At 47.4% G+C, this 23,996-nt stretch overlaps 1 protein-coding gene across 1 annotated transcript; it reads left to right on the forward strand.

Annotated features, from left to right (window-relative positions):
- Positions 1-3,259: 3,259 nt before the first annotated feature.
- On the forward strand, positions 3,260-3,951 carry LOC119924355 (olfactory receptor 2J3-like). Its single transcript, XM_038743219.1, has 2 exons — positions 3,260-3,374; positions 3,500-3,951. Exons 1-2 carry the CDS (start codon positions 3,260-3,262, stop codon positions 3,949-3,951), a joined length of 567 nt encoding a protein of 188 aa, XP_038599147.1.
- The last annotated feature ends 20,045 nt before the right edge of the window (positions 3,952-23,996 follow it).

The raw sequence follows: 23,996 nt of genomic DNA on the forward strand, positions 1-23,996 counted from the left end.
GGTAGGAGGGGGTGAGGTGATGGAGAGCCTTGAAGCCGAGGTTGAGGAGCTTCTGCCTCATGTGCAGATTGATTGGTAGCCACTGGAGATTTTTGAGGAGGGGAGTAACATGCCCAGAGCGTTTCTGGACAAAGACAATCCGGGCAGCAGCATGAAGTATGGATTGAATTGGTGAGAGACATGAGGATGGAAGATCAGAGAGAAGGCTGATACAGTAGTTCAGAAGGGATAGGATGAGAGCTTGAACGAGCAGGGTAGCGGTTTGGACGGAGAGGAAAGGGCGGATCTTGGCAATGTTGCGGAGCTGAGACCTGCAGGGTTTGGTGACGGCTTGGATGTAAGGGGTGAATGAGAGAGTGGAGTCGAGGTTGTGGGCTTGTGAGACGGGAAGGATGGTAGTGCCGTCAACAGAGATGGGAAAGTCAGGGAGAGGGCAGGGTTTGGGAGGGAAGACAAGGAGTTCAGTCTCCCCACCTCTAGACTGTGAGCCCGTTGTTGGGTAGGGATTGTCTCCCTCTGACGCCTAATTATACTTTCCAAGCACTTAGTACAGTGCACAAAGAAGCGCTCAATAAATACGATTGAATGAATGAATGAACGAGGTAGAGCTAATCCATTTGTGGTATTTATTGAGGAATTACTTTTTAGAGAGCATTGTATTAAGTGCTTGGGACAGTCCAATATAACAGACTCGATACACATATTGTTCCCCAGATAAAGTGGAAGGGAACAGAGGAGGATGAGAAATCGGGACAGAAAGGGAATGCCCTAGAGAAACAGAAAGAGAATCGAGATTCTCTGTATTTCAGTTAGAACCTGTTGGGATGCAGAGTCCATATCCTACTTCTCCCTTTTCAGTGCTACACGACCAGAAATTCCTTCTAGGAATCTACCTTCAATCCCCCCTGCTTCAGGGTCAGCTACTGACTCTTATCATGGCTCAAGAGGAGGCGGAATGAAAACCCTTCCCTTTCTGAGCTGAGAAGAACCCTTGAGTAGGTTATTTCAAGAACTTCACGTTTCTTCAAGGGATCACATTTCCTCCCCTTTTTTCACCCCTCTCCAAATCCCTCCACCTTTCTCTGGAGCCGAGGTGTCCAGAAGGGGACCCAGGACAGCAGTGTGGCTCAGTGGAAAGAGTCAGGGCTTGGGAGTCAGAGGTCATGGATTCTAATCCCAGCTCCACTATTTGTCAGCTGTGTGACTTTGGTCAACTCACTTAACTTCTCTGTGCCTCAGGTACCTCATCTGTGAAATGGGGATTAAGAATATGAGCCCCACATGGGACATCCTGATTACCTTGCATCTACCCCAGCTTTTAGAACAATGCTTGGCCTATAGTAAGTGCTTAACAAATACCATTATTATTAGTATCATTATTATTATTGTCTTAGAATCGGAGCTCTTTGGGGACCAAGGACCCAATCTATTTCACTCCCAAACCTTAATACACTGCGTTGCACATAGTAGGAGTGAAATAAATACCATTCCTTCTACATCAAAATGTCACTGAATGATAATGATGATGATAATGACGATGATGGTATTTGTTAAGCGCTTACTATGTGCAAAGCACTGTTCTAAGCGCCGGGGAGGTTACAAGGTGATCAAGTTTTCCCACTGGGGGCTCACAGTTTCAATCTGCATTTTACAGATGAGGTAACTGAGGCCCAGAGAAGTGAAGTGACTTGCCCAAAGTCACACAGCTGACAGTTGGCAGAGTGGGGATCTGAACCCATGATCTCTGACTCCAAATGATAATAATAATAATGACGGTATTTGTTAAGCGCTTACTAAGTGCAAAGCACTGTTCTAAGCGCTGGGGGAATACAAGGTGATCAGGTTGTCCCATGTGGGGCTCACAGTCTGCACAGGGTGCTTGATCAATGCTACTGCTGGGTGACATTGGGCAAGCCACTTAACTTCTCTTTGCCTCAGTTACATCATCTGTAAAAAGGATATTGAGACTGTGAGCCCCACGTGGGACAACCTGATTAACTTGTATCTACCCCCAATGCTTAGAAAAGTGCTTGGCACATACTAAGCGCTTAACATATACCATTATTATTATTGTTAGTATTACTACTACTACTACTGACTTCCTTTTTCTCTAGTTCTGTTTCTCACTTCCTCTCTCCTGTTTTCCTCTCCCTTTCACTCCTTCGTATGTTTTTCTCTTTCCCTCTCTTTCGCTCATGCTCGCTCTCATTTTTCGCTTGTCATCTTGCTATTTTCTTCTATCACTCTCTCCCTCTCATTCTTTCTTGCACATTTTTCTCCCTCTCACTCTTTCCCTCACTCCCACGTTTTCTTTCCCTGTCGCTCTTTTCCCTTGCTTTCTCCCTCTCTTGTTTTTCTCTCTCTTACTCTCTCACACTTTTTTCTCATTCTCACTCTGTCCTGCTTTTTTCTCTCTCACTACCCTTTCTCTCTCACTTTTTCTCTCCCTTATGTTCTCGCTCTCTCCTCTTTGCTTTTCTCTACCCACTCTCTCCAACTTTTTCTTCCTCTAACTTGCTTTCCCTCATCCTCTCTCTTGCTTTTTCTCTCCTGGATGCTTTTCCCCTCACTCTCCCTCTAATTTTTCTCTTCCTCTCGCTCTACTCTTGCTCCTTTCTCTCCCACGTCCTCGGTTTCCTTGCTCTTTCTTTTTCTCTCCCTTTCACTCTCCCTTGATCTCTCGATTTTTCTCCCCCTTATGATCTCTCTCTCTCTCGCCTTTTCTCTCCCTCGTGCTCTTTCCCTCACTTTTTCTATTCCTTTTTCTCTCCTCACATTTTCTCTCACTCACTCCTTTTTTCTCTCTCTAGCTTTCTCTCTGACTTTTCCTCTCTCTTTCACTCTCTTTCATTCTTTCTCTCACACGTTTCTTTTCCTCCCTCTTTCCTTTACCCCCTTGCTCTCATTTTCCCCTCCTTTTCCTCTTTCCCACTCCCTATTTCTGTCATCCTCTCTCTCCCTGCCTCCCTCACTCTTTTTTCTCTCCCTCACTCTCATTTCTTCTCTCCTTCTTCCTCTCTTCCCTTCTTCCTTTTTCTCTCATCCTTTCTCTCTCCCTGCCTCCCTCGCTTTTCTTACAAGGACGAGGATGATGCCAAATGACACGTCTGGAGAGGATTTTGTCTTGATGGTTTTCTCTGCTCAGTCCCAGTTAGAGAAGATACTTTCCATGGTTGTCTTGATCTTCTACCTCCTAATCCTGGTGGACAATACTGCCATCATTTCGGCGAACTGACTGGATCTCCATCTTTATATGCCCATGTACTTCTTCCTGTCTGACCCGTCCCTCTTGAACCTCTGCTTCACCACCAGCAGCATTCCTCAGCTTCGGTGGAAGCTCCGGGGGCCCTCCAAGACCATCACTGTGGCCGGATGTGAGTTCTAGCTCTACGTCTTCCTGGCCCTGGGGTCGACAGAATGCGTCCTTCTGGCTGTCATGATCTTGGACAATCACACCAACGTCTGCTGACCCCTTCACTACACCACCGTCATGCACCAGCGATTCTGCCGGGCCCTGGTGGGCTTAGCCTCTCCACGAGGCTAAACACCACGATTCAGCCCACCGTCATCTTCTGCCTGCCCCGCTGTGGACAAAGGCGCCTTCTCCACTTCTTCTGTGAGATGCCCGCCATGCTGAAGCTGGCATGTGTGGACGTCCGGACCAATGAGATTCAGCTCTTCGTGGGCATTTTGGTCACGATTCTCCTGTCGTTGAGCCTGATCACGGTCTCCTATGGGTCCATCGCCCGGGCCATGCTGAGGATAAAATCACCCCGGGTCTGGAGGAAGGTCCTGGGCACCTGCGGAGCCCACCTCCTGGTGGTTACTCTCTTCTACGGGTCCATCATGATGGTCTATATCCGGCCCAACAACTCCTTCACTGGAACATTGGACAGGTTTCTGACCCTCTTCTACACCGTGGTTACCCCCACCCTCAACCCACTCATCTAAACCCTGAGGAACAAGGCCGTAAAGGGGGCGGTGAGGAGGATTCTGGGAAAAGACCAGAGTTCAGAAAAGGTCTAACATCTTGAATCAAATTATTTTAGTGTTCTTGAGATGGGAGGGAATGGTAGCAGCTAAAATAGACAACTCTCCACCGAAGGAAAATAGATACCTGGACAAAAATCAGGTAATGTGAATAATTGTGGTATTTGTTAAGCACTTACCATGTGCCTAGCCATGAACTAAGTGCTAGGTTAGATACACGATTAGCAGGTCTCACATTGGCCACTCAGTCTAAGTAAGAGGAAGAACAGGTATCGAGGGAACTGAGCCACAGAGAAGCTAAGTGAGCTGCCCAAAGTCACACTGCCAGTAAGTGGCAGAGCTAGGATTAAATCCCAGGTCCTCTGACACTCAGGCCCATGTTCTCTCCACTAGGCCAAGCTGATTCTCTAAAATACCCCCAGGGGCAAACATCCAAGGAATACTAAGCTTCATATCCTGAATTACACTCAGAGATGTATGTATCTATTGATGAGACACTCTATGCTGCAGAATGTGTGTTAATCAGCTTTCCCACCTTCATTATGATTAATGCCTGCTTCCCCGTCTAGACTCCAAGCTCTTTGTGGGCAGAATACGTGTCTTTTAAATTGTATTCTCCCAAGTGTTTAATATAGTGGCTTGCACACAGTAATGATTCAGTAAATACCACTGATGGATAGATTAATATCTGTCTCCCCCTTTGGACTGTAAGCTCGGTGTGGGCAGGGAATATGTTTACCAAATCTGTTTTATCGTACTCTCCCAAGTGCTTAGTACAATGCTGTGCACACAGTAAGCACTCAATAAATACCACTGATCGACTGATTGATGTCTGTATCCCCCTCTAGGCTGTGAGCTCCTTTTTAGTCAGTAGACATGGCTACCAGTTCAATCAATCAATCAATCAATCAATCGTATTTATTGAGCGCTTACTATGTGCAGAGCACTGTACTAAGCGCTTGGGAAGTACAAATTGGCATCACATAGAGACAGTCTCTACCCAACAGTGGGCTCACAGTCTAAAAGGGGGAGACAGAGAACAGAACCAAACATATCAACAAAATAAAATAAGTAGGATAGAAATGTACAAGTAAAATAAATAAATAAATAAATAAATAGAGTAATAAATATGTACAACCATATATACATATATACAGGTGCTGTGGGGAAGGGAAGGAGGTAAGACGGGGGGATGGAGAGGGGGACGAGGGGGAGAGGAAAGAAGGGGCTCAGTCTGGGAAGGCCTCCTGGAGGAGGTGAGCTCTCAGCAGGGCCTTGAAGGGAGGAAGAGAGCTAGCTTGGCGGATGGGCAGAGGGAGGGCATTCCAGGCCCGGGGGATGACGTGGGCCGGGGGTCGATGGCGGGACAGGCGAGAGCGAGGTACAGTGAGGAGATTTGTGGTGGAGGAGCGGAGGGTGCGGGCTGGGCAGTAGAAGGAGAGAAGGGAGGTGAGGTAGGAGGGGGCAAGGTGATGGAGAGCCTTGAAGCCCAGGGTGAGGAGTTTCTGCTTGATGCGCAGATTGATCGGTAGCCATTGGAGGTTTTTGAGGAGGGGAGTAATATGTCCAGAGCGTTTCTGGACAAAGATAATCCGGGCAGCAGCATGAATTATGGATTGAAGTGGAGAGAGACACGAGGATGGGAGATCAGAGAGAAGGCTGGTGCAGTAGTCCAGACGGGATAGGATGAGAGCTTGAATGAGCAGGGTAGCGGTTTGGATGGAGAGGAAAGGGCGGATCTTGGCAATGTTGCGGAGCTGAGACCGGCAGGTTTTGGTGACGGCTTGGATGTGAGGGGTAAATGAGAGAGCGGAGTCGAGGATGACACCAAGGTTGCGGGCTTGTGAGACGGGAAGGATGGTAGTGCCGTCAACAGAGATGGGAAAGTCAGGGAGAGGACAAGGTTTGGGAGGGAAGACAAGGAGCTCAGTCTTTGACATGTTGAGCTTTAGGTGGCGGGCGGACATCCAGATGGAGATGTCCTGAAGGCAGGAGGAGATGCGAGCCTGGAGGGAGGGGGAGAGAGCAGGGGCAGAGATGTAGATCTGGGTGTCATCAGCATAGAGATGATAGTTGAAGCCGTGGGAGCAAATGAGGTCACCAAGGGAGTGAGTGTATATTGAGAACAGAAGGGGACCAAGCACTGAACCTTGGGGAACCCCCACAGTAAGAGGATGGGAGGGGGAGGAGGAGCCTGCAAAAGAGACTGAGAAAGAACGACCGGAGAGATAAGAGGAGAACCAGGAGAGGACGGAGTCTGTGAAGCCAAGGTCAGATCTGTTTTATTGTACTCTCTCAAGTGCTTCGTACAGTGCTCTGCATACAGAAAGTGCTCAATAATACGAATAAGTGATTGATTGATACTGATATCAGCCCCTCTTTGCTTACTGTAAATATTCTTAATCCTCTACCATTTCCCCTTTCCACAGTCTATTTTTTTACCTGTCTTCCATTGAAGATTCTTAGCTCATTGTGGTCAAGGAACGTTTCTACCATCTCTGTTGTATTGTACTTTCCCAAGTGCTTAGTACAGTGCTCTGCGTACAATAAGTGCTTAATAAATATCATTGATAGTTGTTGTAGGGGTTCCTCAAGGGTCAGTTCTTGGTCCTCTTCTGTTCTCTATGTACACTCACTCCCTTGGTGAACGCATTCGCTCCCACGGCTTCAACTATAATCTCTATGCTGATGACACCAAATCTACATCTCTGCCCCTGCTCTCGCTCCCTCCCTCAGGCTCGTGTCTCCTCCTGTCTTCAAGACATCTCCATCTAGATGTCTGCCGACTATCTAAAACTCAATATGTCCAGGACTGAACTCTTCATATTCTCTCCCAAACCTTGCCCTCTCCCTGACTTTCCCATCACTGTTGACTGCACTAGCATCCTTCCCATCTCACAAACCCGCAACCTTGGTGTCATCCTCGACTCCGCTCTCTGATTCACCCCTCACATCCTATCCGTCACAAAAACCTGCTCCGAAGCATCGCCAAGATCCGCCCTTTCCTCTCCATCCAAACCACTACCCTGCTGGTTCAATCTCTCATCCTATCCCGACTGGATCACTGCATCAGCCTCCTCTCTAATCTCCCATCCTCCTGTCTCTCCCCACTTCAATCTATACTTCACGCTGCTGCCCGGATTATCGTTGTGCAAAAAAGCTCTGGGCATGTTACTCCCCTCCTCAAAAATCTTCAGTGGCTACCAGTTAACCTACGCATCAGGCAAAAACTCCTCACTCTCGGCTCCAAGGCTCTCCGTCACCTCGCCCCCTCCTACCTCACCTCCCTTCTTTCCTTCTACAGCCCAGCCCGCACCCTCCGCTTCTCTGCCGCTAACCTCCTCATTGTGCCTCGTTCTCGCCTGTACCGCCGTCGACTCCCGGCCCACGTCCTCCCCCTGGCCTGGAATGCACTCCCTCCGCACATCCACCAAGCTAGCTCTCTTCCTCCCTTCAAAGCCCTACTGAGAGCTCACCTCCTCCAGGAGGCCATCCCAGACTGAGCCCCCTCCTTACTCTCCCCCTCCTCCCCCTCCCATCCCCCGCCCTACCTCTTTCCCCTCCCCACAACACCTGTATATATGTTTGTACAGATTTATTACTCTATTTATTTTACTCGTACATATTTACTATTCCATTTATTTTATTTTGTTAATATGTGTTGTTTTATTGTCTGTCTCTCCCTTTTAGACTGTGAGCCCGTTGTTGGGTAGGGACCATCTCTATATGTTACTAACGTGTACTTCCCAAGCGCTTAGTACAGTACTCTGCACACAGTAAGCGCTCAATAAATACGATTGCATGAATGAATGATTGATTACAGTAAGTAAACCCATAATTTGGTAAAAATGTAGCTATCTAGGTGAATATCCTGGAAATACCCACTAGGGGTGAGATTCAATGAAAGGGCAGAAAAACCCAAGTCAGAGAATAGTAGGAATTCTGTTCCATTGGACTTTCCCAAGTAATTAGTTCAGTGCTTTGCACACAGTAAGCGCTCAATAAATACCACTGATTCATTGATTGATTGATAGTGTTGCCTAGTGGCTATGAGATTCAGGAGACCTTTGCTCAAGTCTCTGGTCTACTGTGTGACCTTAGGAAAGTCAATTTCCCTTCCTGGGCCTCAGTTTTTTCATCTGTAAAATGGAGTTAAGATAGATTTTGTGAACGCTGTGTGAGCCAGGGACTGTTTCCAATCTTGTATCTACCCCAGAGTTTAGATGGATAACTTTTTTAATGGTATTTGTTAAGGATTAACTATGTGTCAAGCACTGTCCTAAGCGCTGGTAAATAATAAATATTACTATTTTTATTATTAATGATGATGATAATAATATTGTTCATAGGACGAACCTGTTCCATTATTTCATGTACCTAATTTACAGGTGATTTGATTAATGGACTAAAGTATCAATGACGGAGAGATAGCAGCTCATTTGCACACTTAATCTGTTTTCAATCCTGAAAATTGAAAACAATTGAAATTTTGATCTCAGCCCTAACTCAGTGCGTTCTTTTGAAATAAATCTGTGAGTGGCTAGAATTGTTTCCTAATAGATAGCCCCAAATGACTCTGTGTGAATGGGGATTTGATACTCATTGCCTTTCAAGAGGTTTTACCATGAGAAGCAGCATAGCCTAGTAGAATAAGACCAGACCTCGGAGACAGAGGACCTGAGTTCTTATCCCAGCTCTGCCACTTGTCTGCTGTGTGACCTTGGGCAAGTAAGTCACTTCAATTCTCTGTGCTTCGTTTCTCCCGTTCTCCCTCCCTATTTAGACTGTGAGCCCCATGTGGGATAGCGATTGTGTCCAACCTAATTGATTCGGATCTATCCAAGCTCTTAGAAGAGTGTTAGACACATAGTACGCACTTAATATATAACATTTAAAAATCTCTGCCTCTGTCCTACAAGAGTGTGTGACCCATTAACAAGCTGTGGAATGTGGGAGGTCAACAAAAGGTTAATGATTATGAGTCATAATAACAATAATAATAATGGTTTTTGTTAAGAGCTTACTATGTGCCAGGCACTCTACTAAGTTCTGGGGTGGATCCAAGCAAATCAGGTTAGAAACAGTCCCTGTCCCATGTGGGGCTCACAATCTTAATCCACACTTTACAGATGAGGTAACAGAGGCACAGAGAAGTGATGTGATTTGCCCAAGGTCACATAGCAGACAAGTGGCAGAGACAGGATTAGAACCCATGACCTTCTGACTCTCAGGCATGAGATCTATCCACTACACCATGCTACACCTGGGTCATGAAGATGGGTAAGCGACAGACTAGGACAACAAGGGTTTTGATTTCAGAAAAGATAATAAATGTGTTTGCTAAGCACTTACTTTAAGCCAAGCACTGTGCTGAGCATTTGGGTAAATAAACGGTAATCAGGTCAAACACCATCCCTCTCCCCTTACAGGAAGCTCACAGTCTAAGGGGGAGGGAAGAGAGGCATTGAATACCTTTTCTACAAGTGAGAAAACCAAGGCATAGAGAAGTTGTGACTTCCCTGAGACCACTCAGCAGACAAGTGGTAGAGCCAGAATTAGGACCCAGGTCTGGCAGGGAAACTGTCTGCTGTTATATTGTACTCTCCCAAGCGCTTAGTACAGTGCTCTGCATACAGTGAGCACTCAATAAATCTGACTGACTGATTCTGACTCCCAGGGCTATATTCTTTCTACGAGGCTCCTGTTTGTGGGAAGGAAACATGTCCATCAACTCTGTCATACTGAACTCTTCCAAGTGCTTAGTTGAGTGCAGTAAGCTCTCAATAAATACAATAGATTAACTAAATGATGGATTGCTGCTTTTCCAGCCCATGAATAAATCCACTCCCTTCCTGATTCCCTATGAAGCCTGCAGACATGCAAGACTGCGCTTCTTCTCACAGTATTGGAATTTGCACCTTTCGTCAGAATTTACAAAGCAGCCAGAAAACAAAGACATCTCAGCGTCTGTTCCCTGATCAGTAATGCCCTGTTTGTTTAGAGTGCAAAAGTTAGTTTTAAAGTCAATATATTTTTATCGGTATCTATAAGTGCTTACTATGTGCCAGGCATGGTACCAAGTGCTGTGATAAATACAAGATGGTTCAGTTGGACACAGTCCATGTCCCTTGTGGGGCTCACCATTTTCATTAGCATATTACAGATGAGGTAATTGAAGCACGGAGAAGTGAAGTGACTTGTCCAAAGTTCAACAAGGCTCCCTGTCAATCTCTTGATGTAAGCCAGTTGTTGGGCAGGGATTGTCTCTATTTGTTGCCGAATTGTACTTTCCAAGTGTTTAGTACCGTGCTTTTCAAACAGTAAATGCTCAATAAATATGACTGAATGAATGAAATTCATGAGATGTAGTGTAGCTTAGCGGAAAGGGTATGGGCTTGGGAGTCAGAGGATGTAGGTTCTAATTTCTACTTCGCTACTTGTCTGTTGTGTGACCTTCGGCAAGGAACGTAACTTCTCTGTGTCTCAGTTATCTCATCTGCAAAATGGGGATTAATACTGTGAGCCCCACGTAGGGCAACTTGATTACCTTGTATCTAACTCAGCGATTAGGACAATGATTGGCACACAGTAAGCGCTTAACAAATAGCGTAATTATTCATTATTTTTATTTTTATTTCAAGGCATAGGCCGTTGACAGCACGCCTGCTCCCAAGGAGCTGACAATCTAAAGGAAACGTCCCTGGGGTGGCTTCTAAAAGGTTTTCCATCGCGGCCTTCATGTTCCGGTTCCTCAGGCTGTATATGAGGGGGTTCGGGGCGGGGGGGGCACCACAGATTAGACTATGGACAGAATCAATTCCAGGGCCGAGGGCGAGTAGTATCTTGGCTTCACGTAGGCAGAGGAGCCGGAAGTGTTGAAAAGGGTGACCACAGAGAGGTGGGACAGGCAGGTGGAGAAGGCCTTGGCCTGGCCCTCGGTGGCCAGCACCATCAGCATGGTCCAGAAGATGCCTGGGTATGAGAACATGATGAGCACGAAGCAGAAGAAGGATAAGCCGATGGTTATCGCTAAACTCAGGTTTTTGGCGCCTAAGCTAGAGGAGCAGGCGAGTCTCAGCAACTGGGGGCCATCGTAGAAGACCTGGTGGACAACGGTGGGGCCACAGAAGGACAGGGAGAAGATGCTGGTAGTTTAGAGGGTGGCGTTCAGACCACTGCTGAGCCAGAAGGCAGCCAGCAGGAAGGCACAGGCCCTGCGGTGCGTGATGGTGTTATAGAGCAGGGGTTGGCAGATAGCCACAAAGTGGTCATAGGACATGACAGTCAGCAGGGCCATTTCCATTCCCTCCAAGAAAATCATGAGAAAGCTGGGCAGCACAAGCTGTCAGGGAGATGGAGTTCACGTTCAAAAGGGAGTTGAAGGTGGATTTGGGGACGGTGATAGAGACGTATCAGGTGTCGATGAAGGCCAGGTTCCCCAGGAAGAAGTACATGGGGGTGTGGAAGCGCTGGTCGAGGACGGTGATGGCGACGATGCCAAGTTTCCCCCCACCCCAGAACCACCAGATAGACCAGGAGGAACATCGCGGCGTGGACCAGCTGCAGCTCCTGGACCCCTGAGAATTCCAACAGCAGGAATCCTGTCACCGCCGGGTGGTTGGCCCTATCTTCTGACATCTGCTCTAAATCCACACTGAGAACTTGAGCATCACCCCGAGGACGGCACTGTCAGAAAGATGAAACTGTTGGGTTGGATGGAGCGCCTCAGATTCCTTCTCTCTCTACCTCCTGCCCTGAGTAGGATTCGGTCACCGCGGAGACAAGGACCACAGCTGGGAGAGGCAGGGAGCTTCCTATGGACAGATGGAGAATCGTCAGGACAAAGGGTCCGCAGCCCGAGCTAAGCACCTTACAGACAGGGAACCCATCTACCGACTCTGCTACATTGCACTTTCCGAAGCGCTCAGTACAGTGTTTTGTATCCAGTAAAGTGCTCAATAAAAAAGACTGACTGACCCATCATTTCTATGTGCCTACTATTAATAATAGTATTTGTTAAGTACTTAGTATGCTTACTTGAAAAGCAGCATGGCTTTATTGTCTCTCTAGAATGTAAGCTCTTTGTGGGCAGGGAATGCGCCTATTGTACTGTTGTAATAATAGTAATGATGGTATCCATTAAGAGCTTACTATGTGCCAAACATGAATGAATGAAAGCACTGTTCTAAGCGCTGGGGTAGATGCAAGGTAATCAGGTTTTCCCACCTGGGGCTCACAGTCTTAATCCTCATTTTACAGATATGGTAACTGAGGTGAAAAGAAGTTAAGTGACTTGCCCAAAGTTCCACCGTTGATAAGTGGCGGAGCTGGCATTATAACTCACAACTTGTTACTCCCAAGACGGAGCTCTTTCCACTAAGGCATGCTGCTCCCAAATAGAATATTGTACTCTCCCTAGCACTTAGTACAGTGCTCTGCACACAGTAAGCACTCAATAAGTATGACTAACTGACTGTTTGAAAAAGCCCAGGCCGGGGAGTCAGAAGACCTGTGTTTTAATCCAGGCTCCACTGTTTGTCTACTGTGTGACCTTGGGCAAGACACTTAATTTCTCTGTGCCTCAGTTCCCTCATCTGTAAAATTAGGATTAAGACTGTGAGCCCTATGTGGGACAGGGACTGTGCCCAACATGATTATCTTGTGTCGACCTCAATGCTTAGTAAAGGGTCTGGCACATAGTAAGCACTTAACAATTGCAATAATGTGTCACACAGTGTTCTAACCGCTGGGGTAGATACAAATTAAACACGTTGGATGCAGTCCCCGTCCCACATGGGGCTCACAGTAGAATTCCTCATTTACGTTCCCAGTCCCGCCTCTCTTGGCTCCAAATTCCTCCCATTGGATATCCAGCTACCTCCTACATGACTCTTAAGAGGAATTTGTTAAGCGTTTAGTATGTGTCAGACGCTTTTAAACGCTGGGGTATATACGAATTAATTAGGTTGTACACAGTCCTTGTCCCACAAGAGGACCACAGTCTAAATAGGAGGAACAACAGGAGACCTAAGGCACAGAGAAGTGAAGTGACTTGCCCAAGGTCACACAGTCAACAATTGGAAGAGCCCGGATAAGACCCCAGGTCCTCTGACACCCAGGGCTGGGCTCTTTCCATTGGCTACGCTGTTTCTGGTTTAAAACCAAGCTACTCACCTTCCACCATAAGCCCGTCCCCATATCTCACTTTCCCCTCTCTGAAAATGGCACGGTTCTCTCTGTCCCAAAAACCTGTGGTCCTCCTCCACCCTCATTCAGGGTGGAAACTGAAAGACAATTTCCTGATAAATATTGCCTATTCTTCCTCTTTAACAATTTCCAGAATCTCTCTTCACCCAAATAATTTCCACCCTAATCCAGGCTCTCATTATATAGCCACTACACTATTTTATCAGCCCTCCACCACATTCACTCTAGACTGTGAGTTTGTTGTGGGCAGGGAATGTATCTTTTGTTGTTGTAGTGTACTCTCCCAAGCGCTTAGTACAGTACGTTTAGACTGTGAGCCCGTTTTCGGGTAGGGGCCATCTCTATATGTTGCCAACTTGTACTTCCCCAGCGCTTAGTCCAGTGCTCTGCACACAGTAAGCGCTCAATAAATACGATTGAATGAATGAATAAATGCTTTGCGCACAGTAAACGCTCAAGTAATACGATTAAATTAATTGCCTCTGTTCTTATCCTTCTCCATTGCTTAATAGATCATTTTTTGAAGTGTCCTACCCAATTAAGATGATCAGGTCCTGGTAGTCAGTGAACCTAGGTTCCAATCCTGCTCTGCCACTTGTTTGCTGTATGACCTTGGGAAAAAAATCAGGGAAGATGCCACGGATTTAACAGAGTTTCCGGAAGGAGTTTTGACAATGGGAAGCCCTGTGGTCTGGTGGATATGAAGGTAGAGGAGATTCCAAGTAGGGGAAAGGTGATGAGGTAGGGGTCTGAGTGGTGGAGTTGGGAACAAAGCACAATGTGATGGTGAGCTTGGGAGGATTGGAGAATGCAGATAGGAATTCAGTAGGGAAAAATAATGCACATCAAACGATCGATTACGTTTATTGAGCGCTAACTATGTGCAGACCTTGGTACCAAGCACTTGAGAGAGTACGATATAACAATATAACAGAGTTAGACACATTCCCTGTCCACGATGAGCTGGCAGTCTAGAGAGGAATGCCTAGGATGGAGTGCTGCAGATTTCAGTTGGTTCCAAGCCCTGGCATGGGATGAAGCCCCAAACCTCAGAGCTTAACCAGAACGTTATTATTAATCATAAAAAGGGAATTATCATTAGACTGTTGATGTCATAGGAAGGGGTCCAAGAGTGGGAACCTACGGGAATGGGCAGTTAATTAACTTGTAGGGGCTGGGACCACAGGGAGCCCATGAACCCGGCCTTCCGAGATTCCCAGACTGTCAGCTGTCTCAGCGGAGGCCCGGGCCGGTCCTCACATGGGAAATCACCCAGGAAATAACCTGACATTCATCTGGAACCGTACAGCTATCCGGAGAGCCGAGAAGGGGAGGGAAGATCATGGCATCTCTCACCCCTCGCCCAGATCCTCCTGTCACCACCATCTGCATCCAAAACTGACGAGATGGAGTGAGCCTCTTTCTCAGCAGAGGTCGGTGCTCTCCAGCCCACAACAGGCCCTGTGACTCCTCAGAAGAGCAGGGAAAATGTGAGGGAAATTTCAGTGGGGAACTGGGAACTGGGATGACCAGGGTCAGAGTCACAATTTCTCTGAATTAAAAGCAGTGTTGATTAGTGGAAAGAGCATGGGCCCGAAGGTCAAGCGGACCCGGGTTCTAATCCCAGTTCTGACACTCATCTGGTATGTGACACTGGGCAAGTCACTTTACTTCTTTGTGCCTCACTTACCGCATAAGTAAAATGGAGATTAAGACTGTGAGCCCACTGTGGGACAGGGATTATTTCCACTGTGCTTATTACAGTGCCTGGCCCATCATCTCTGCCAGCTCTTCCGTATATTTAACTCACTTCTCAGGCCTCCTGTTCCTCCCCCTCTTCCATCCCTCATCTCCAACGATCTGGCCAACTACTTCGTTAGTAAAATTAACTCCATCAGGTCTGAGCTCCCCAAAGTCACTCCTCCCCCTTCTCCAACCCCCCTGCTCTCAACCCTCTGCGCTACTCTCCCATACTTCCAAGCACTATATTCAGATGAGATCTCCTCCCTCCTCTCAATTGCTACTGCATCCACCTGTGTTTCAGACCAAATTCCCTCACATCTTATGAAATCTCTCACCTCTTCCCTCCTCCCCTCCTTAACTTCCATCTTCAACTGCTCACTTTCCACTGGTTCCTTCCTCTCTGCCATCAAATATACCCACGTGTCCCCCATCCTAAAAAACCCTCTCTTGACCCCACCTCCCCTTCTAGTTCTCGCCCTATCTCCCTCCTACCATTCCTTTCCAAACTCCTAGAACGAGTCGTCTACACCCGCTGCCTCGAATTCCTCAACGCCAACTCTCTCCTTGACCCCCTCCAATCTGGCTTCCGTCCCCTACACTCCACCGAAACTACCCTTTCAATGACCTTCTTCTTGCCAGGTCCAACGGCTTCTACTGTATCTTAATCCTCCTCAACCTCTCAGCTGCCTTCGATACTGTGGACCACCCCTTTCGCCTCAACACGTTATCCAACCTTGGCTTCACAGACTCTGTCCTCTCCTGGTTCTCTTCTTATCTCTCCGGCCGTTTATTCTCAATCTCCTTTGCGGGTTCCTCCTCCCCTTCCCATCCCCTTATGGTAGGGGTTCCTCAAGGGTCAGTTCTTGGTCCCCTTCTGTTGTCTATCTACACTCACTCCCTTGGTGAACTCATTCGCTCCCACAGCTTCAGCTATCATCTCTACTCTGATGGCACCCAAATCTACAGCTCTGCCCTGCTATCTCTCCCTCCCTTCAGGCTGTTGTCTCCTCCTGCCTTCAGGACATGGCCATCTGGTTGTCTGTACGCCATCTAAAACTCAGTATGTCCAAGACTCAACTCCTTATATTCCCTCCCAAGCATTGTCCTCTCCCTGACTTTCCCGTCACTGTAGACGGCACTACCATCCTTCCCATCTCACAAGCCCACAACTTCGGTGTCAACCTTGACTCCGCTCTCTCGTTCACCCCTCACTTCCAGTTTGTCACCAAAACTTGTCGGTCTCACCTTCTCAACATCGCCAAGATTCGTCCTTTCCTCTCCATTCAAACTGCCACCTTGCGGGTTCAATCTTTCATCCTATCCCGACTGGACTACTACATCAGCCTCCTCTCTGATCTCCCATCCTCCTGTCTCTCCCCGATTCAGTCTATATTTCACGTCGCTTCCCGGGTTAACTTTGTGCAGAAACGCTCTGGGCATGTTACTCCACTCCTCAAAAATCTCCAGTAGCTGCCTGTCAACCTACGCATCAAACAAAATTTCCTCACTCTCAGCTTCAAGGCTCCCCATCACCTCGCCCCCTCCTACCTCACCTCTCTTCTCTCCTTCTACAACCCAGCCTGCATTCTCTGCTCGTCTGCCGCTAACCTCCTCACTGTACCTCGTTCTCGCCTGTCCCCCCGTAGACCCCCGGCCTACATCCTCCCCCTGGCCTGGAATGCCCTCCTTCCACACATCCACCAAGCTAGCTCTCCTTCTCCCTTCAAAGCCCTACTGATAGCTCACCTCCTCCAAGAGGCCTTCCTAGACTGAGCCCCCTTTTTTCTCTCCTCATCCCCATCTCCTCCCCGCCCTACCTCCTTCTCCTCCACACAGCACCTGTATATATGCTTTACAGATTTATTATTCTATTTATTTTACTTGTACATATTTACTATTTTATTTATTTTGTTAAAGATGTGTATATAGCTTTAATTCTATTTGTTCTGACGACTTCACACCTATCCATATGTTTTGTTTTGTTGTCTGTCTCCCCTTTCTAGACTGTGAGCCCGTTGTTGAGTAGGGACCATCTCTATATGTTGCCAACCTGTACTTCCCGAGCGCTTAGTACAGTGCTGTGCACACAGTAAGCGCTCAATACATACTATTTAATGAAGGAATGAATAGTCAGCGCTTAACAAATGCCATAAAAATTCCAGAAAGTAAGAGTTTGTTGATAGGCTCAATTTTTCCATGATCCTTGTTTTTGCTGGAACGTGTCTTGGCTAGGAAGCTATCTGAGAATTTGCAACCTTCCATTCTGCACTATGAGCCCTTTTGGATGCAGTGCGCTGTGTTGCAGAAAGAAATGGCTTGTGCGAGTAGTGTCTGACAAAGTGAATTGTACAACACCAGCCTTCCTTAAATGCATCGTTTTGTGATCACACAACCGCTGCGTTCTAGATTTTCAAAGCCCAAATCAATCAACGGAACATATTGAGTGCTCACCGTGTGCAGAACACTCGACACAATTTCTGCTGATATTTCAGAATAAAATAGGCATCATCAATGTGGAAAGTTATCCGTTTTGTCCTGAATTCAGACAGGAGGCAGGACGAGTTGACCAGGTGAGGTTCCCCTTTTAGACTGCAAGCTGGTTATGGGCAGGGAATGTATCTACCAACTCTGTTGTAGTGGACTCTCCAAAGTACTTAGTACAGGGCTCTGCACATAGTAAGCAATCAATAAACACCATTGATTGATTAAAGGATTGATTAAGGTTCATTATAATAATAATGGTATTTGTTAAGCGCTTATTATGTGCAAAGCTCTGTTCTAAACTCTGGGGAGAATACAAGGTGATCAGACTGTCCCACGTGGGGCTCACAGTCTTAATCCCCATTTTACAGATGAGGTAACTAAGGCACAGAAAAGTTAAGTGACTTACCCCAAGTCACAGAGCTGACAATTAGCGGAGCTGAGATTTGAACCCATGACCTCTGACTCCCAAGCCCGTGCTCTTTCCATTGAGCCACTCTGCTTATCTAAATCTTCTGCTTCTCCTGCTTCTCGAAAGAGAAGCTTGTTCATCCCAGGACAAGGGCATTATCTTGCCGTGTGAGTTTCTCGCTGACTGTTTTTAATCCCTGTCTGAAATCAGGTCATATCATGATGCCCAAGTACATCTTACAGGACATGCCCAACGTCTCCACGGTGAGGGAATTCCTCCTGCTGGGATTCTCGGAGATCCGAGAGCTGCAGCTGGTCCATGCTGCGCTGTTCCTCCCGGTCTACCTGGCGGCCTTGACGGGGAATCTCTTTATCCTCGCCGTCACCGCCCTCGATCGGCACCTCCACACCCCCATGTACTTCTTCCTCAGAAACCTGTCTGTCCTCGACCTCTGCTGCATCTCCGTCACCATTCCCCGATCCATCAACAGCTCCCTGACGGACAATAGATCCATTTCCTTCCTTGGCTGTTTCACACAAGTCTTCTTGGTGGTTTTCTTTGCAGCTGCAGAATATTTTGTCCTCACGGTGATGTCCTATGACTGCTACGCTGCCATCTGCCTCCCCCTGCGCTACGAGGTCATCATGAACAGAGTGGCCTGTGGGAAGATGTCAGCCGTCTCGTGGCTCAGTGGGAGCCTCTTTGGAGTACTGTTTTCGGCTTCGAACTTCTCCCTGTCCTTCTGCGGGTCCAAGGTCGTCCAGCAGTTTTTTTGTCACGTCCCCTCCCCCCCGAAGATCAACTGCTCCGAAGACCACGTCGTCATCGAAGTAAGCATCACTGCCGTGTTAGCGTTAGGCGTCGGCTGCTTCATTCTCATCATCGTCTCGTATATGCACATCTTCCGGTCGGTGCCGAGGATGCCAGTCACCCAGTGCCGGGCCAAAGCCTTCTCCACCTGCCTGCCTCACCTCGTCGTCATCAATCTATTTGTCATGACTAATTTCTATGCTTACTTGAAGCCACCCTCAGATTCCCCCTCAGTACTGGACCTGCTGGTGTCCGTGTTGTACACCGTGGTACCCCACTCCCTGCACCCCTTCATCTACAACCTGAGGAACAGGGAAGTGAAAGTCTCCCTGGTGAGGGGGTTAGGCAGGGAATGGCTTCCATCCTGTGGATGTGAAGTCACTATTCTTTGCCTGCTGAAGTTAACATGGCCATAGTGAATGACCCCAGCATCTTTCAGAGACCAGATCCATGTGTGTTTAACCAACGGATCACCCACGGGAAAGGGGAAACCATCTATAACACTTGGTTAGGACAAGCTCCTCGTTTCCACAGACAGATTGGGTCAGACTGGATTCGTCTTCTGCCTCCTGAGCTGAAGGCCACCCTTCGTTGGAGGGCACAAGTCTCAATGGAAGGTGACACTCAAAGTCATACCTTTCTCAGTCTAAACTGATTTTCCCCGAGAAATAATGTCTCCGGTGGGGGATTAAGTCCTGAATTGACTCATCTCCCCGCTGTGGAGCCCGACCTGAAACTTTTAAACTTTACACTGCCCAATTACCAAATTGCAGAATGTACCTTTTTCCGATTTTTGCATTTCTTTAAAGTGTTTCATGTCTTAATGTATGTGTGTGTGTGTGTATGTGTGTGCGTGCGTGCGTGTGTGTGTGCCTGCCTGTATGCACGTGCAGAGTATGGCTCAAACAAATGTAATTTTCCACAGAGTAATTAATTTTTGTGTTGTTTTTGTTTTGTTTTTTTTTTTACTGGCACTCAGAGTGATCAATCAATCAATCAATCAATGCTTTTTTGTGTTTTTTTTTCTAATGGAATTTTTAAGCACTTACTATATGACAGGCACTGTACTAAGTACTTGGATAGATACAAGTTAATCAGGTTGGACACATTCCCTGTCCCTCCTGGGGTTCAATGTCTTAGTCCCCATTTTACATATGAGGTACCTGAGGCCCAGAGAAGTGAAGTAACCTGTCCAAGATCACACAGCAGGCAGATGGCAGAACTGGGATTAGAACCCACGTCTCTCAGGCCCGTGCTCTATCCACTAAGCCATCCAGGCACCACACCTTCTGAAGTAGAGTTTTGCCAGCATCACTAATTTTTCAGGACTAACTCTCAAACTACAAGAAAAGATCAGCGAAGCAGCATGGCCTAGTGGAAAGAGCACTATCTCAGGAGTCAGAAGCTCTGACATTTTCCTGCTGTGTGACTTGGGCAAGTCAATTCATTTCTCCATTCTTCATCTGTAAAATGGGGATTCAGTATCTGTCTTCCCCCTCCCCTACTTAGACTGTGAGCCCCATGTGGAACTTGATTGTTGGGTACCTACCCCTGTGCTTAGAACAGTGCTTGGCACATAGTAAGTGCTTAACGAATTCCATTAACAATGAAGTTCTGGATGGTAGTCAGTATCCCAGCATCAACGTTATACTCACATGAACACTAATATGTGGTGCGGTGTATAGAGTTTCGCACGCAACAAACATTCAATAAATACTATCGATTGATTGATTGAGTGATTGTTGAGTTTGTTGAGAATCTCGCACCTGGTCTCCAGGTTGGAGTTTGGACCAGGGCTGCATTGTAGGTGGGTTTGCAGGAGCAGAAACCAGGCTTCTTCAGGGATGAGACAGTAGCATATACCTCAGCACAAGCCACTAGTACTGGAATCACTTCCTCTGCTCAGGTTTTCAGTCCCATGATTTTTGTACCTGGACCAGCACGCATCTGCCATTTGTTCTAGGACACCCCCCTCCATCGTCTCAATGACAACACTTCTTCGGCCCTACATCATCCCTCCGTCGTCCCTTCATCAACGCCCCATCATCCTTCCATCTCCCTAGACTGTCATCTCGTTGTGGGCAGGGAACGTGTCTACCAATTCTGTTGGATTGTCCTCACCTTAATGCTTCAGTCCAGTGCTCTGCACACAGTAAGTGCTCAGTAAATACCATCGACTAATCATTTCCCCAGCCCTCTGCCAATCCCGTGGCAACACATGTAATTGGGGTCACATGCCAGACCCTTCCTTGTTTACCCAGACTTAATTCTGTAGTTCATTTTCCTCGTAAAGAGACAGCTGCCATCAGATTCCCTGGACCTGCAGCTTTGTATGTGTGTGTGCACATGTGTGTGCATGCTCAGCGCAGAGTAGGAGAATCAGGGAACAAATCCTAGACTTTAGGTTAGGGGAACATCTGGGTAGGGAACAATGGGGAATGTTCTCCATCTCTCCATGCAGAGCGGGTTTGGGGGTCAGGGAAGAGCCGAATGAATGACTAGATACGTTTATGGCTGTATGTGTCTACCAACTTGTTGGTATCGTACTCTCCCAGGTGATTAGTACAGTGCTCTGCACACAGTAAGAGTTCAATAAATACGATTGACTCTGTGCGACTGTCCATCTGTGGAAGAACCCTGGTCTGTGAGTGTGCAGGAATACATGTGAGGGCATTTTGTGTTTGGATACATGTGTGTTTAGCTATAATTTTGTGTATGAGAATGAATTTGTGTGCTTCAGGTTGCCTTGTAGGTTTGGTATATCCTTGTCTTTTGTGTCTCCTGGGAGCTCGATACACACCGTTATTACTATTACCAGTCAGTCATTCAGCTTAGTACAGGGCTCTGTACACAGTAAGTGCTCAATGAATATGATTGAATGAATGAACATTTATTGAGCTCAGAGCAGAGCTCTGTGTGTAGAGCACTGTACTAATTCTTGGGAAAGTACAATATAACAGACACGTTTCCTACCCACAATGAGGCTACAGTCTCTGTACATATCCGTAATTTATTTTATATTAACACCTTTATCCTCCTTTGGACTGTAAGGGTGTTGTGGGGAGGGAACATGTCTACCAACTCTGTCACATTGTATTCTCTCAATTATTTAGTACAGTGCTCTATGCTTTAGTACAGTACACACAGTAAATGCTCAAAAATACGAATTCTAAATAGCTTGACAGACTGATACTACAAATTCTAGTAGGGCTTTTGCTGCTACTGCTGCTAGTATTACTGTGACTGCTTGCCCCTCTTATATCTTTGCCATCTTGTTGTCCCCACTTATTGTCCATCCTCCTTTGGAATTCCCACCTTGTTACATGGAAGTCTTTTACCAAGTTTCTAGGTCAGTTTGTTATTGATAACTCTCTTCCAATTTACCAAAAGTTGCTCTTCCCATAGGCTCACCGGCAAAACTCCTGTTGAATTCTTCACCTGCTCAAGATCTTTGTCATGTGCAGGGAGTCATCATCACCTAGCAATGACCAACATCTCCATGGTGAGGGAATTCCTCCTGCTGGGATTCTCAGAGGTCCGGGAGCTGCAGCTGGTCCACACCGCGCTTTTTCTTGGTCTAACTGGCAGTCCTGACAGGGAAGCTCCTCATCATCGCGTTCACCACCCTCGACTGGCACCTCCACACCCCCATGTACTTCTTACTCAGGCACCTGTCCGTCCTAGACTTCTGTCTCATCTCCGTCACCGATCCCAACTCCATCCACAACTTCCTGACAGACAAGGGAACCATCTCCCTAGTGGGCTGTGGTGTCCAGGTCTTCTCCGTGCTCTAGGTTTTCAGCTCAGAGCTGTTGGTCCTTATCATCATCATCATCAATTGTATTTATTGAGCGCTTACTATGTGCAGAGCACTGTACTAAGTGCTTGGGATGTACAAATTGGCAACATACAGAGACAGTCCCTACCCAACAGTGGGCTCACAGTCTAAAAGGGGGAGACAGAGAACAAAACCAAACATACTAACAAAATAAAATAAATAGAATAGATATGTACAAATAAAATAAATAAATAAATAAATAGAGCAATAAATATGTACAAACATATATACATATATACAGGTGCTGTGGGGAAGGGAAGGAGGTAAGATGGGGGGATGGAGAGGGGGACGAGGGGGAGAGGAAGGAAGGGGCTCAGTCTGGGAAGGCCTCCTGGAGGAGGTGAGCTCTCAGCAGGGCCTTGAAGGGAGGAAGAGAGCTTGGCGGATGGGCAGAGGGAGGGTATTCCAAGCCCGGGGGATGACGTGGGCCGGGGGTCGATGGTGGGACAGGCGAGAGTGAGGTACGGTGAGGAGATTAGCGGCGGAGGAGCGGAGGGTGCGGGCTGGGCTGTAGAAGGAGAGAAGGGAGGTGAGGTAGGAGGGGGCGAGGTGATGGAGAGCCTTGAAGCCCAAGGTGAGGAGTTTCTGCCTGATGCGCAGATTGATTGGTAGCCACTGGAGATGGCCATGTCCAACAACCGCTAAGCCGAAATATGCCTCCCCGTGAGCTACGAGGTCGTCATGGCTCGAGCGGGCCTGAGGGAAAATGGCCACCACCGCATGGCTCAGCGGAAGCCTCTTTGGGGTCTTGTTTTCAGCTTTGACCTTCTCCTGTCCTTCTGTGGGTCCACCATCATCAGGCAGTTTTCCTGTGACGTCCCCTCCCTGCTGAAGATCACCTGCTCCCGGGGACCATGTCGCCGTCGACGTGAGCGTCACCGCCGGGGTAGTGTTAGGCATCATCTGCTTCATTTCCATCGTTATCTTGTACGTGCGCATCTTCCGGGCCGTGCTGAGAATGCCGGCCGCCGAGTGCCACGCCAAAGCCTTCTCCACCTGCCTGCCTCACCTCGTCATCGTCACTGTTTTCCTCGCCGCTGGTGTATTTGTTTACATCAAGCCTCCCTCAGACTCCTCCTTGATCGTGGACCTGCTGATGTCCGTGTAGAACACCGTGGTGCCCTCTTCCCTGAATCCCCTCATCTACAGCTGAGGAACCAGGACATGAAGGCCACCATGGGCAGGATCCCAAAAGGGTCACTCACCCAGTCTCCACTCTGGAACAAAATGTCTCCTTTGTGCAAATAGTCTCACACCACCACTTAACCAAGGAATTGTCCTTGGACCTAGTCAGATACTTAGAGGTCCTCCAGCTTTCCGAGAAAACGCTGGACGTTGATGAATTTTCAAAGTCTGGGAGGTAGGCGGTTAAGACTGAAGTATGACTAACAACCCAGTTTTGGGGAGGTATCAAGACCTAAAGGAAGGCGAGTCCCTGTACACTGTAAGCTCATTATGGACATGGAATGTGTCTACCTACTCTCATATTGAACTTTTCCAAGTGTTTAGTATAGT

Source organism: Tachyglossus aculeatus, unplaced genomic scaffold (genome assembly GCF_015852505.1).
Source record: "Tachyglossus aculeatus isolate mTacAcu1 unplaced genomic scaffold, mTacAcu1.pri scaffold_97_arrow_ctg1, whole genome shotgun sequence".
NCBI lineage: Eukaryota > Metazoa > Chordata > Mammalia > Monotremata > Tachyglossidae > Tachyglossus > Tachyglossus aculeatus.